This window comes from Plecotus auritus (assembly GCF_963455305.1).
Source record: "Plecotus auritus genome assembly, chromosome: 7".
In the NCBI taxonomy this organism is placed as follows: Eukaryota; Metazoa; Chordata; class Mammalia; order Chiroptera; family Vespertilionidae; genus Plecotus; species Plecotus auritus.
In genome coordinates this window covers 93,809,105-93,823,673 of record NC_137774.1, presented here as the reverse complement: position 1 = coordinate 93,823,673, position 14,569 = coordinate 93,809,105, and the positions used below count along the sequence as shown (strand labels likewise).

The 14,569-nt window shown below is 55.8% G+C and overlaps 2 protein-coding genes across 3 annotated transcripts; both read right to left on the bottom strand.

Annotated features, from left to right (window-relative positions):
• Positions 1-1,485: 1,485 nt before the first annotated feature.
• Positions 1,486-3,054, bottom strand: SAP25 (Sin3A associated protein 25; the record flags this gene model as incomplete). The annotated part of the gene is made up of 6 exons (XM_080677461.1): positions 1,486-1,849; positions 1,932-2,029; positions 2,150-2,303; positions 2,380-2,486; positions 2,590-2,717; positions 2,909-3,054. The coding sequence occupies 6 exons, from the start codon at positions 3,052-3,054 to the stop codon at positions 1,556-1,558; spliced, it is 927 nt and encodes a 308-aa protein (XP_080533587.1). The 3' UTR covers positions 1,486-1,555.
• A 427-nt stretch (positions 3,055-3,481) lies between these two features.
• On the bottom strand, positions 3,482-14,377 carry LRCH4 (leucine rich repeats and calponin homology domain containing 4). 2 transcript variants are annotated; one of them, XM_080679296.1, is made up of 18 exons: positions 14,083-14,377; positions 10,362-10,506; positions 10,077-10,203; positions 9,788-9,893; positions 7,945-8,081; positions 7,688-7,803; positions 7,449-7,548; positions 7,123-7,213; positions 6,956-7,032; positions 6,774-6,835; positions 6,542-6,667; positions 6,334-6,402; positions 6,138-6,241; positions 5,934-6,017; positions 5,632-5,717; positions 5,306-5,443; positions 5,129-5,206; positions 3,482-4,829 (listed from the first exon to the last, which is right to left on the bottom strand). In XM_080679296.1, exons 1-18 carry the CDS (start codon positions 14,300-14,302, stop codon positions 4,632-4,634), a joined length of 2,064 nt encoding a protein of 687 aa, XP_080535422.1. In that variant the 5' UTR covers positions 14,303-14,377; the 3' UTR covers positions 3,482-4,631. The 2 variants fall into 2 exon arrangements, with proteins under 2 accessions (XP_080535422.1, XP_080535423.1); XM_080679297.1 differs by having other exon boundaries at positions 3,485-3,837.
• Between the last annotated feature and the right edge of the window lie 192 nt (positions 14,378-14,569).

Here is a 14,569-nt window from a genome sequence, read left to right as displayed (position 1 = left end):
AGAGGAGCAAGCAAGCAACCCTCCAGACCTGGGATGCTGGGGGCATCAGCCTCATACCCCATACCCGGAGGGGTTAAAGAGGGGAGGGAACCACATACCCATGGGAGCTGGGAGTGACTGAGTCAATGGGAGCCCATGAGGGGTGGGTGGGCTACTTTATGAAAGCACCTCCTCCCCCTCACCTTCCTTCTGCTGCCAACGCTGCTCCCCACCAGTTGTTCTAGGATTGGGAGGGCACTGAGTAAGTGTCCATGAGCTGTTTTCCACCAGGGTCCTCTTCCTCAAGCTCCCTGCCCCTTTTCCTACAAGCCAGGGCCAGGGCACAGGCTCCAAGGCCCCCATCCCAGCATTGGGGAGAGCTGGAGAGCAGCAGGGTATCAGCCCAGTCCAACTAGCCCAGGAGTATGTGTGCACTGAGTACATGGCCCCAGACTACTTAGAAATGGACAGTGCTATACTGGACACCCCGCGCCCCCGCCCCCCACCGCCAGCCACCTCAACTAATTGACCTGGACCTGGTCCCTCTGGAAGCATGAGGCAATGCCCCTCACAGCTACCCCAAATCAAGTCCCAGAACCAATTCTGGAGGCAAGGGTGAGAGTCTGCCAGGTCTATCTGACAGATGGAAAGTGAGATGAGGGAGAGAAAATGGCAAAGTTAGAATGCATTCCCATGTGTTCCCACAACTGAGGGGTTCTAAGGCACAGGCACCCCTTAGGGTGACCTACAGAGGCACTGAGCTGCCCCTTTGGGACTGCTGCCCACTCTGCCACTTCCAGCAGTGGGAAGTCTTCAGGAGGAAGTTCCCCAAGAAGTTAGATTCTTTTGAGAGAAAATTCCAGAACACCATCCCCCCTCCAAAAAATCCTACAAATTTCTGGGCTTTCTCAGCCAAAGCTCTGATCCTCTGTTTCCCTGCAAAGTTATACAGCATCAGTCCAGAGTCTCAGGGGAACCAAGGCTGCCACCCTTCCTCTGATGACTCCCACAAGGACCTTTCCCTCCCCCCTCCCCCCCACACACACCTGCAGTGCCTGCCTGTGTCTCCAACAAGCCAAAGAACTAACCCTCAGCTCCAAGGCTGAACTTCTGGGACCTCAGCGCAAGAAGGATGAAAGCACCAGGTATCTTACCTTTGGTGTCCCCCAAAAATGATGTGCCACCCCCTTACTCCCTAGATTGCCTCTCCCAATGTCAGCCACATGCTTACACAATCCTCCCTTTCCCGTGCATGGCAGAGCTGATGGAATCCTTGTTTCTTATATACTCAGTCTGGAGAACTGTACTGTGGGCCCCCTCATTAAAGGTGCCTTTCTTGGTCAGCCTGAAAAGGTCTTAGGCCCATGTATTCCCACATCCTACTGTAGGGGGTGGCCAATGAGTAACAAGAATTTTACGGGAGGGCAGCCAAAGCTGCCATGGAGGAAGAGACCCCTATCCCTGCCTGAATGCCCCATTCTGCTACTTACCACAAGGAGCCTGTTTGCAAATGAACACATTTATTGACAACAGAACTGCCTGAGAGAGTAGGGGGCCCATGATACCCCCAGAGGTGCTATGGACAATTGGTTTCTGGGGTCTGTGGGAGAGATGGGTCAGTGCAGTGAGAACCACTGGGGCCTGCGTGATCAGAGACAAGGTCTAGGGGACCAGAAGGCCGTGTGGGAGCTGCCGAGGAACCCGAGGAGGAGCTAGGTCTTGGCTCCCCCTGGCTCATCTGCAGGAGGCCAGTGAGGGCAATCAGCTCAGGCCCACTGAGCCAGGTGGTGCAGCAGCCAGGGGACTGGGTGGGGTGGACCTGGGGGGACATGATAGGGGGTGGGAGCAGCAGCTTCAGAGAGCCCATCACCTGAGGAGAGAAGAGAGGGAAGTGTCTCCTCCCTAGCCCTGCATGAAGGCTGAGTTAAGGCCAGGGCAGGAAAAGGGCTCACCTGCTGAGGGGTTTCAGACAGGTACAGAGGAACACGCTGCCCAGGGGGCAGCAGAGGGTCTGATAGAAAGATATCTTCACGGCACATCACCGGGAATCCTAGGGAGAAAAGCTGTTAGGGTGACAGGCTGGGTTTCCCATCCCATGGACCTCTGCACTGGTTCCCTAAGGAGCTCACGAAGCCTTAGTCCTGAGTCTGAGGGGACCAAGGGAAGTTACCTGCATCCCTGGGCGCCTGCTCACCATTCTGATGTACTGTTGCAGAAGTCAGGCGTCTGTGGTCCCTGCCGGAGGCTGCCTCATACAGCGGCCAGAAGGAGGGATGACACAAAGTCCGGCTTGAGAAAGAGGCACCGGAAGCACAGCTGGGTCCCTGTGGAGGGTCAGGAAAGATCACTGGAGCATTCTTGCCCCACCCTGACACCAGAGCCATAGGCACCCCTACTCACCCACACCAGCTGAGAACCAGCTTTAGCCTCATAGTTGGGATCCCATGGTGCCAGCAGGGTCATTCTTGAAGGGGCCATCCCCCAGGCCATCTGGGGAGAAAAGGGAACTGGGGGGGGGGGGGGGGGCGGGGTGGTAATTTGAGATTAAAACAGGCTCAGGAGTGGGTAAAAGGGTATTAAGGAGTAGAGGCGGCAAGGCCCAGTACCTACCTGGGGTTCCTGGGTACTGCTCAGCTACCAGGCCTGAGCGGGGCGCGGCCCGCAGCTGTCCTCTCCGGGTCCAGGAAGGCCTTGGGGACCGGAACTGAGGGCTGGGAGGTGGAAAGGTACTGAGATGCCCCAGTCATATCTCCCCCACCTTTCCCCTCCAAGTCTGAATACTTCCATGGCAAGGTCAAAGGTGCCTGGTGCGGGGAGGCTGAACATAACCACTGTTCGTATGGACCACTGAGAGTGTGCACACTGCGGGACCCCTCCACCCCCACGGCGGATTTCCCGCAAGTGGCTCCAGCGTGCCCGTGCTCCTCACCTGTCCTGTGAGGGTGTACCTGGTTCCCTCAGGGCTTTTTCTCCAGAGTTCCAAACCTTGCCGGGGTCACCGAACGGTGAGGGGCCCTGTTCCTCAGGCGCCTGCTCCTCGCCGGCGTCCCACCGTGGAAAGGGCCAGGGCAACATGCCGCGTCTGGGGGAAGGGAAGGGCAGGGCCGCACCTCTGTGCCCTGCCCCTCGCTGCCCAGGCCTCCCACCCGGTCTGCCTTGCCCCTCCCTGGCCCCCACTCGGTCCCAGCCTCCCTCAGTGTTGGGCACTACCCTGTCTGTCCGGGTGAGTCCAGGTTGCCCGCCCACCTCACCCACTTCACAGGGCCTCGCAGCGACACCAACACTCAGTGCGTTTCCGGCCACGTGGCATGCGCTCCCGGTGGGGTCCCGGGGGCGACCCCTGTTGGCGGGGGCGGAGGTTGCGCAGCTCGGCCTGCCTTCAGAGGGTAGCGCTGAGCAAAGGTCACTTAGAACCCAGCTGAGGAATGGAGGCGACCCCTTTCCCACAATGCATTGCTTTCACCACTTTCCTTCGCAGATACACAGAGACTAGCGGCAACTTAGAGACCTTCCAGCTTCTTTATTGCACTTGACACAACATCCGATGCCCCATCTTCCATCCCAGACCCTCAGTCACACTCAGAGGAATCCAGGCACCTTGCTGGGCAGGCCTGCTTCCAACCCAACGGTGCCTGAGGAACAGGGCCAGGTGAGGGCACCCTCACCAGTCCTTGCTAGAGCAGAGCCCAGGCCTGGCTGTCTTCTGTTCCTGGATCCCAGGCCGGTCGTGGCCCTGTGCCCCTACCTCAACCCCTAAGACTGCTCCAGCAGTGCGTGGACGACAGCAGCGATGTAGGGGAGGCCCCTTCCTGGGGCCCCCTCCTCTTCCAGGATGTGGTGGGGCTGGCACAGGGACTCCTGGGGGGGAGGGGCCCAGATTAAATCCCCCTGCATATCTTTTCCTCTGGGCTTCCCAGCCCTTGGCAGAGGGCAGGGTGGGAGATACCCTAAAGGAGCCTCGTCAAAGGAAGCTGACAGGATGGCCCTTAAAAATGTAGGTGAGGTCAGGGTACCCTGTGCATGGCTTGGGGACAAACGAGATGCAAAGAAGCTGCTAGCAGATAACAGAAGGGAGATGACACAGGGGCCAAGGCTCATAGGGGAGGAAAGACCTGTCATTTCCATAGGAAAATGCTGGAGTAGGCAGGCTGGCACATAGAGCCCAATGGGTACTGCCAGGACTGGGCCTGGCCACAGTAGGAGCAGACGCAAACACACACACACACACACACAGGCAGCCACAGTCTGTACAATTTATACATGAGATGGGGACCCAGACTGGGCCTTGCATCTCCTACAAATATAGAGTTCTCTCTACAAAATATAGATAATTTAGCCCCCTATATCGGGGGTGGGGAGTAGGGGGTGGAGAGTGAAAATAGGAAGGTTAAGATCCACCCGCTCTGGGGCAGGGCTGGGTGGGAGAAGGCATGAAGGCACCATCAGCACTGAGATGGGAGGGGCCAGAGGCTGGGGGCCCAGGATCTGGGGGTACCAGAGTGGGGCCTCTGAGGTCAGTGTTTGTGAGGGGAGGAGAGTTCACTAGTGTCTTTGGTAGGGGCTGAAGGCACCACTGGTGGGCATGGGGGTTGCACAGGAGTCTTATAAATAGAAATAGGGCAAGGTGGTGGGGGAAGGGGTGACTTCAGGTCCTAGGAACCCAGGAGCCGAGTGTAGACGACATAGAGCAGCAGCATGAGGACCACGTAGAAGAGGATGAAGCCGCCCAGACCAGAGGGGGGCCAGAGCGGTTGGGGGGCCCTGCCCCCCACCCGCTTCACGGCCTCCAGGGTGGTCCACAGCCCCTGGGCGGTGCCCTGGAGGAGATCCGAGGGCGAGCACAGGTCAGCCTGGGAAGGGAGAGTAGGACAGATGGACAAGGACAAAGGGCAGACGTCATCAGCAGCAGCAAGACAATTCTTTCCACCCCCTGCCCTCACATGCCAGGGCCAGAGCCATGCTAACATGCAGAGTGCAGGGAAGAGGCATGCAGGGAAGGGAGGCATGCAGGACAGGGACTTCCTTCTGGGGAGCACATACTCCCTGTGAATGGAACCCTGCCATCCATGCAAAGGGTTCAACTAAGCCCAGAATGCTACCACTCTTTATAGTAGATCAGCCCCAGGATCCTGAGATCAACCCCCCATACCTCAGGAACCCCCATTTTTCGACAGGCTTCTAAGAAACTCTCCACATTCTTCCGAGACTTGAGGGTACTGAGTTTTGGCTGGGGATGTGTGAGAAAGGAAAAAAGATAAGAGATTAAGGGAGGGCCATAGGAGTCTCCTGTCCCATTCCCTACTTCCAACCCTGGGCCCCAACTAACCACAGCAGGTGAGGGCACATGAATGAAGGGCACAGAGCGGGGCCTCAGCTGGTTGGCCAGCTGACAGAGGATGACGCCGTTGGCCAGAGCTTCTGCCAGGTCCTCAGGCAGAGGCCGCTGCAGCCGCGACTCAAGGACCTGAAAGGCAGGGAAAGGAGGAGGATGGGGGGAATGAGAACGTCAGAGTCAGCAGGGAACTTCAGCCTGCATCTCCCGTCCTCAGCCAAAGCACCAGGGTGGACAAAGAGGATATTGAGGGAGGCCAGCAAACCAGGAGGTGCCATGCTGAGCCCTGGCCCCACTCGTGCAGATCCCACCTCCCTTACCTGGCGCAATTGAGCCATCAGCTCCTTCTCGTCCAGAAGCTGGGGGGATCGCCGAGGTCTCAAGACAGAGTCTGGTGAGGAAGGACCTGGAGAAAAGGAGGGTGTGGGGGCTGTCTCCACTATCACTGTAGACTTTGTAGCTGGATTACAGTGTCTGGCACACACATCTCCTGTCTCTGTGTTTGTGGGATTTTCAACACAAAGATACAATTGACCAGAGAACTCCCAGGCCAGGGGGTGACTGCAGCCTGGGGGTTAGTGCTGCATTAGCACTGGGTTAATACTGAACAGGGGAGACCCACCTGAGCCACTCTGAGAGGAAGAACGGAAGAGGAAGCTATTTGGTCTCTGGATGGAGCCAAGTGGCCGAGGAGCAGGTGCTGTCACTGGGGAACAGAGGCAGGGACAGGGGCAGGTGAGAGACATCCCCTCAGTGTCCCACTCTTCTCTCAGGCTACCCCTCACCTACACAAGCCCCCATCCTCTTCCCAATGCCCCTGTCACACCTGGTCCACCTATAGGAAGGGACTCCTGAGAGGTGGGGGCTGAGACAGGAGCTCCCTGTCCCCCTGAAGCTCCCAGTTGGGTGGCACTTGACTTGGGCATGCCGCTGAGGAGACAGAATGGGAATTAGAAGGGATGGTCAGGGGGAAGATGTGCAGGGAGAGGGCTCAGGGAGGTGCAGTCTTGGAGGACACATACTTGTAAGTCGTCTGAGTGGACAAGGCTGTAGTACCTCCACCAGGAGCCCTGACCCCCAGCTTCTGAAAACTAGAAAGTGAAGGAAGAGATGTGGGGTCAGCAGTATTAGGCAGGGGGCTGCCAACCCTGAGGGGCAGAGTAGCTCAGGAGGGCTCATTTCCACTCATTTCTAGGGCCCACCACCTGACAGTAGCTCCTGTGCCCACACCTGTCCTTCCTGAGGGCCCCCCACACTCCACTCTGTTGTTGTTGCTGCTGCTGCCTCCGCTCACGCTCCTGCCACAGCTGCAAAGTGTCCGGGCGGCGCCGTTCCTCTCCAGACAGTTCCTCCCGCCTGAGGGGCAAAGGCAGGATGAGAGGGGTAGAGTAGGTCAGAGAAGAGAGACGGTGCAAGGAGATTGAGCAAAGGAAGGAGGTGCCAGCTCAGGTGGCTCTGGTACCTGCTGCTTGGTGCCCTCTCCCTGTCCCCTGCTACAGGGCTTAATTCTGGTGGCTGCTGCTCCTGAAGAAAGAATAGCAGAAGGAGGAACTGAGGGAGCCCTGATCTCCAAGCCTGCACTGGCCCCTCCCTCCAGCTCTCCTCTCATAGCAGATGGACAATGGACAAGGGCTAGCCCCTCACCTTGGCAGCACCTCGCTCTTCATCCTCCCCAGGCACGTGGCTGTCAATGAAGTCAATCTGCTCAGGGTCTCCATCAGCTGGAGAGGCAGGACACGTCAGCAAGTAGATGGGGGCCTTCAGGCTTGTCCATTCCCCTCAGTCCCAGGGCCCCTGACACCACCACTCACCACAGCCATCCTCCTTCCGCTCCCTGGGCCCCCGAGGCTCCCGGGCCAGCTCCGATATCCGGAACGACAACTCCGAAAAGTCATCAGTTGACTGTAAATGCAGAAATTCAGAGGTGGAAGACAACTGGGGACTCACGGGTTCAGGGCCTTAGGGTCCACTGCTAAGCCAGCCCTTCCCCAGGATGCTTGGACAAGGGAAGGAAAGAAGACAGCTTCAGCCGCCATCTGTCACTCTGAGATTTAGAGGTAAAAGGCTAAGGGTCCTGGCTCAGAGGTTCTCCTCCAGGACTGAGATCACCAATGTCCCTTGGAAGGGAGGCACTTACCTCATTTCCAGACCACCTCTTGCTGCCACTGTCAACACTGTGGAAGCCTGAGTCCAGCCCGCCATCGTACCGATGTCCCGGAAATAAGTCCTCAGCTGGGCTAGGGCCAGCCAGGGAGAGCTGGTCAGTCCTATAATGGGCAGCAACCCCCGGCCCATCCTCCCTCTGGAAACCATGGGGATACTGGTGCCAGGAAGGGGTATTAGGGATCCAGGCTTCCTTCCCACACCCTTATTTACCAGGGGCTAAAACTCTGGGGGCGGGAAGGGGCCAGGTCCCCCAGTGCAGCGCCCCCACGACGCCCAGCCTCTGTTGACAAATACTTGAAGATGTGAAGTTTCCCCTTCAGGCAGATCTAAGTATGAAGATGAGCACGAAAGGAGTTAGGGAGAAGCAGGGGGCATCTGAGATCCTACTTGGCTACCAAAGGGACCCACCCACACTCCCGCCCAATCTCAACCCTGTCTCCAATGTCCGCCCCAGGCCCACCTCTTACCTGGGCAGGCGGGCTTTGCAGGGGGTTGCTGTCCAGCAGAATGACCTGCAGGTGCCTGAGGCGGCAGAAGGAGACCGGGATACGGGAGATGCGGTTACAGGAAAAATCCAGGCGGACAAGAGGAAGGTCCCCCAGCTCTGAGGGTGGGTGAAGATAAGTCAGGAGTAGGCCCAAGGGCTCACTTCCTCTACTCTCTGCTGTGGCCTGGCTGGCTGAGGGCACTATCTAAGACAGTCTCCCCGCTCCTCTTCCTGCTCAGATATGGCCCACCTTCATGCCTCCCTCCCCCATCAACTTCAGCTCATGCCCATCCCAGGTGCTTCCTCCATTTCTCCCTGCCCACTCCCCACTCCAACCACCCCTTCTTTCTCAAGTGACCATCACAAGCCCCAAATCAAACCAACGTTGATACCATGTTGCTCAAAAACTTTCCATGACTTGCAGCTGGGGTTGCTGAGGGTAAGTGAGCTGTGCCCCACACAAAGGCACCCAGGCAGGAGGGGCTGCAATCCCACCTGCGCTTCAACTAGCCAAGCCCTGCCCCCTGGGTGAGACTGTGCTTGCCTATAGGTAGGGGTGCCTTTGTCTGATCTGGCTCAGCCCATGTTTCCCATCTCATTGCCCATCCTCATACCACATCAGATAACCCTCCAGCCCCTTGACTTCTGGGCCTTTCCACATGCTGTTTTGCTCAACGAGGAGAATGCCATTGTTCTGTCCACACATCTTTCAAGGTTCAGCTCATCACCTTCTCCATGCAATCTTTCCAACATTAAAGTTAGAATTCATTGCTCCTTCCTCTGTGTCCCCAGGACATTTTGCTGGGGTCTCTTTTATGGCCCAGACAGAGCTTATTTGTACACCTACTGACTTACAAGAGGGCCAGCATAGGAGTAAGGGGAAGCCCAGAGGAAATGGATGACCACCTGACGCCTGTCTCTTGTTCTTCAAAACCAAGGTTAGCATGGCACAGGTCCTTTCTGCCTAGCACTTTCTAACCACATCCATGCTGGACCAGGTTTACTCCCACCCACATGCTTTGCATATGGGGTTTCCTCTGCCTAGGCTGCAGAGGGTGGAGAACTCTCCTTCAATAGTCAACTCCTACTGCACCTCTGGAGCAAAACCTTTCTCAAGTTCCCCAGTAGAGCCAGTGCCTCCCTGTGTAGCTCCTGTAGCTCTCTAAGTATCCTGTTCTAGAACTTCCTCCTGCTTCTCTCACATTAAATTAAGATTTAATTAAGCCATCACATTTTAAGAGATGGCCCCAGATCTGAGTGATATCACTCACATTTACCTGGTCCCCACCTAAAGCACAGGGAACACATATACAAAACAATGCTGGCTGAATAAAGGAAGGTGTGGCTGCTTTGGAGCAGAAGCTATCAAATGTTGGGGTGCATCACAATTAGCTCATTAAAAAGGAGCTGGTTGGGTTCCAGCATGTGGCCCCACTGATTCAGACTCTCTGGGGAGGAGGTGCAGGGCATCATCTGACTCAGGTGTTTGAGAACTCCTGCTGGGGTGAGTGGTGACACAGGATAACCTTAAAGGCTCCTTCTGACCTTGAGATTCTACAGGGTACCAATGCACTCACCTACTCCCCTTTCTGTATCTTTTCCCACATTTGTAAAATAGAGCAAATAACCCATGTCTTGCCAGCTTCAGAGGGTTGCTGGACAAGAACAAATAAAAATAATTTAGTTTGTTTGATACAATGAAAACCCTGGTCAACTAAGCATTATTTTTCTGTGGAAGATTCCCTTTCTCTAACTTTTCTCTAACTGCTGTCTGTCTCTCTCTCTTTCTCCACCCCAAATCTCCAATTCTTCATTTTCCTTACCATCAGGCAGGGTGCTGAGCTGGTTCCTCCGAACATTGAGATCCCGCAAGGAAGGGAGGCTGCACAGCTCTGTGGGGAGGGACTGCAACTCATTGCTGCTCACATCCTGGAATGAGGAGAAAACTAGGAAGAAGCCACAAGACCAGGAGCTGTCTCCTGTCTCTGGCCACCTCCTTTAGCCTGGGCCTCACCCCTAGGGCGCATCCTGCCTTTCCTTCACTTCTCCTCCCAAAAGGTCCCTAGTGCCTGGCTCTACAGTCCCTCTTCTCCCCCTGCTCCCCATTCTCACAAGCTGCCGAAGGCTTCCCAACGTGCTGATGTCGGGAGGCAGGGCTCCCAGTTTGTTGTTGCTGACAATGAGTACCCGCAGGGGCAGCTGGCAGATGTAGGATGGCAGCGATGACAGCTGGTTTCGGCTGTGGAAGGAAGAAAGGCAGTGGGTTTACTCCCCAGGCAGAGCATCCCAGTGTGGCCCTCCTCTAAAAGTCACCAGGAAGGTCCCCCAGGGTACTGTACACTGGTGCTTGGGGCTGAGAAGGATAAGCTGCACCTTCCCCTGGCCCTGCCTCCTTACCTGAGGTTGAGGTAGGTGAGGGCTGTGAGATTCCCCAAAGCTGGGTTCAGGCATCTCAGGCAATTGTGGTAGAGGCTCAGGCCCTCCAGGGACACCAGCTGGCACGCTGCCTCTGGCACCTCGGGGAACCGGTTCCGGGACAGGTCTAGGAGAAACAAGTGTCAGGGGAGAGCTGTAGAGGCCCAGCCTGGACAGGACCACCTTGAACTTCTCCAGAGCCAGATGCCCAGCCCTCTACCTTCCTAGCAGACCTGAAGAATCAGGCCTATAAACCTGGACTACCTGGAGGAAGAACAAAGCCTTCTGCAAACTAGAGCACATTCCAAGAATGGCCAGAATGGCAAAGGGAAGGTAAACGCCTTAAGGTCACTGGACTGGAGAAACTCAGACTAGGGGTGTGGGGTCAAGCCATGGATGCTGTCTTCAAACAAACAAATGAAGGATTATATTGGAATGGTGGCTGGATTCTATAACTCTTGTGGTTTCCTGTTGCTCTGTGATGCCAGGAGAGATGGAAGGCAAAGATCATAGCAGAGTGCTAGTACTCCAAAGAAAACAACAATGTGATGAACTGGGAGGCTCAAGATAAGAATATGGACAATCTCTGCGAGAGACCACTGAGAAAGCCCATTCTTCATCAGGGGTCTAACTCCCAACCTCAACCTGTGTTCAGTCTGGGGAAAAACCAAGGGTCATTAAAGCCTGGCTCTAGAATTAAGGCTCCCAACTCTGGACAACAGTTTTTCACCAGCCCCTGGGAACAGCAAACCAGGTCCAAGGATCTATGAAGTCACAGACTCCCAAGGACCAGGAAGGGCAATCAACCAATCTGGAGGTGGGAGCTAGAGTCCTCTGGTCCCTCCCATCCAGACACACTTTCTTCAGGGCTCACTCATTCCCACCCTCTAATAGCCCTACCAACCTTCTTCTACTTCCTCTCTTATTGCCCAGACTTCAAGCAATCACCCCCTTTGCCTGTGTCTTGAACACAGCGACTAGTGGAGAGGATGGGGAGGAGGGTAGAGTCTTTTACTGCCGCTTTAACTCAAGTGGTGGCCTGCCAGAGCAATGCAAAGAATCAGGCATTTTGGGTTCCCATCAATATGGAGAACTCACTGTTTAAACCTCTATGCCTGGGTTTATGTTTCTTCTGCTGGCCTGTATTGGGAGGGGCCCAGAGCCTGCTGGGGGAAATCCTGAGCAGCAGTACTTCGGTGAACTTCTTAAATGGTCTTCCCCAGGGAAGAGTGAGCAAAAGCTGAGGGGAGGAGAATCTGGGATATAGCCCCCAAGGAAATGGGTCTTGTGACAGGAAATGAATCTGTCAGGTTCTGTCTCTGGTGAGCCTTGTGTTTGCCTGAGCGGATGACAGCCTAATGCCCCAGGAATCATTCTCTCTCTCTCTCTGCTCCCAACCTTGGTGCACACAAGACCTGTCACAGGAAAAGACAGTTACAGATAGGGTGGAAGGACCAAATGCTGTCCTTCCACTCTCACCCTCCACCTGTCTACTTTCTCTGCATCCACCAAATGTGTGCACACACATGTATGGATGAAGAGAGAGAACAATTTATGATGGGGTAGGCAGGTGGCAGGGTCAAAAGCTAGGAGCGGAAGGGAGCCCAGGCAGGAGGAGGGAGGGCACAGAAGGCACAGGATGTGGTCTGTGAGAGAATGAGCTGCACTTCTCCTTTGTGAAAGTGGCCCCTCCTCCCATCTCAGGAGTCATCCTGCTATCAGGCACCAGGAATGAAGTCCAAGGGATATCAGGGGCCTATGCCATAGGTAACATGCATGGAAAACACTGTTCCAGAAAGAGCTTGGGAAAGCAGAAGTTCACACTTATTCCGGCATGAGTGGTGAAGCTTTTAGTCTGGGTTGGAGGGCAAGGAGGTGTGGAGGGCAGGGTATGGGCAATACTGTGTTTTTTGTCACTTCCCCTTTCCACCCTAAGCTACAGGCACCCTGTTTGAGAAGAGGGGACAGAAAAGAGAGTTCTGAACAAGATAGACCCCACCTGGCCTAGAATCTGGGCCCTGAAAGTTCTGAGAATTCTTGCATGGAGAGCAGGGCAGAGAGGGGTTCTCAGAAAGCTGAGATTTCCCCGCTTCACCACATAAGCTCACTCACAAGAGAACTGGCTGCACCCTGAGCCAGAATGCCGGGGGAGGAGACTGGAAGGGGGGAGAGCTAGGAGGATCAGGGAGTTCTTGGTAGTTTTCCCCAGGAGTCCACTCACTGAGACAGAGCCCTAAGGAAGTAAAGAATAACATTTGGTCTTTGTCAAAAAATAAGCAAGGGGGAGGGGAAAGAGAACAGACATTGAGTGTCACACAGCTGCTGAGGTCAATCTGGAGCTTGGGGGTTAGGAGACTCGGGGAGACAGAGAGGATGGCTCCTGGGGCTCACCCAGTCCCTGAACTCACTGCATAGTGCTCAAGTTAGTTTACCCAACAACCCAAAAAAAGTGGAAAGGTTTAAACTGGTTCTCCCCAGGGCAGTGGGAAAGAGCATATGTCCGTGTCCACTTGAGTGTTTACAGGTGAGCAGGCACCTGCTAGGTGAGAAATGCAGTCCAAGGGCAGTGTCAACAGGAGGACACTCTCATCCAGTCCCAAGTCCCACCCTGGGCTAGGCTGGGGTGTGGTTTCGGGAATGCAGTCCTCCTCCCTTGTTCCAACCCCTGCGCGCGCGCGCGCGCGCGCGCGCGCACACACACACACACACACACACACACACACACACACACACACACACAGCTGCCAGCCCAAGGTCACAGGTCGTCTCCAGAGCAGCTGAGGCCTGACTCACCTGTCACAGTAGAGTCCCCCAAACCCCACCATCAACAGACACCAGGGTGTAGGAAGCATGATTAGAGGGATCCTGCGGATTGGGGAGTGGAAGGATAGTCAGACAGTTCTCTAGGTTTCCAGCACTCCTAGCAAGGAAATAAGATTTCCTTCCTTTTAGCAATTGCCTAAGTCTCTCCCGCTGGGGAAAGCAGAAACAGAAATGGGAATTCTAGAGTCCCTATGAGGTCATGGGCTCCATAGTGACCTCACACACGCAGGAAGGAGAAGGAGTCTCAGATAAGGGGGTCAGGAATAAGGAGGAAGAATTGGGGAGCAGAGGGGAGATGAAAGATTTGCTTCTTTCCCACAGGCTGGCTGGGTGAAGAGTGGAGAGGGCCTGGGACCTTAGAGGGCGAGACTGCTAGCAAAGTAAGCAGAAACATTGGGTTGTTAGGGACAAATCCATGGGAAGGAGGTCCTAAGTCTGCTCGGAACGGGGACAGAGTTGCAGACGATGTGGAGAAAGAGAAAGGAGTCATTAGAGGGGCTCATGGGGGCTCCTTTATGGAACGATCAGAACTGAAGTTGAAAAAAAACAGGCAAATAAGCCAACCAGGTAAGAAGAGGGACCATTCTACAGGTGCGCCAATATGCAAATAAAGAGAAGCGGAGGTGGGGGGGGGGGGGTGGAAAGGGGATCACAACATTCGGCCAGGAACGCTGGGCTTTCCAAGAAAACGAGAAACGCGTTCATTGTCTGGTAGATCTTAAGGCGGGGAGGGGGTGATAGCAGACTTATGCAAATCAGCGGGTCGAGAACGCTGACGGCCGAGTGGAGTGCCAGACTCCTCGGCCCCCAGAGAAGCAAGCAATGGGGCGGGGCAATGCAAATGAGGGTCCCGGCTGGGCTCTCGGACCGGAGCACTCACCAGCCTGGGTGATGTCTGACAGGTCGTAGCTGCGGGCCGCGCCCCGGGGGAAGTGCTTCAAGCGCCGGTTAGACAGGTTCAGGGTCCCGGTAGCCACGGCCTCCTCGAGGGCCCGCTCTGCACTGCGGCTCCCAGGCAGACCCGGAGATCCTGGAACGGAGGTCGTGGCCGCCGCCTCCTCACCACCGGCGGCAAGTGAGGCCGCGATCGCCGCCGCCATCCGCTCCGGGCGGCTACCGTTGCCTGACTGACGGGACCGGCCGTCCCTTCCCCCCCTCCCCTCCTTGGAGCCGCCGTAGTTACTTCAAGGGGGAGGAAGTGGGACCAGAGATCCGGTGGACCAATCGCGGTCCCTAGCATCGGAAGTGGCTAATCAGAACCCGCCGGAGGGGTGGAGACTCTGGCGCTGGAGTGAGGCGAGAGAAGGGAGGAGGACTAGAATGGAACTCTCGCCAACGGCTGACGCTTCAGCCTGGCTCACCCCGTG

Bases quoted from the DNA above. Each gene is read 5' to 3' on its own strand.
- LRCH4 (XM_080679296.1), bottom strand. From the start codon at position 14,302: ATGGCGGCGGCGATCGCGGCCTCACTTGCCGCCGGTGGTGAGGAGGCG. The intron at 8,082-9,787 runs GTAAGGAAAATG...ACCCACCCTCAG, and splicing joins GCTCAGCACCCTGCCTGATG to AGCTGGGGGACCTTCCTCTT. The intron at 7,549-7,687 runs GTAAATAAGGGT...GGCTGGCCCTAG, and splicing joins CCCCAGAGTTTTAGCCCCTG to CCCAGCTGAGGACTTATTTC.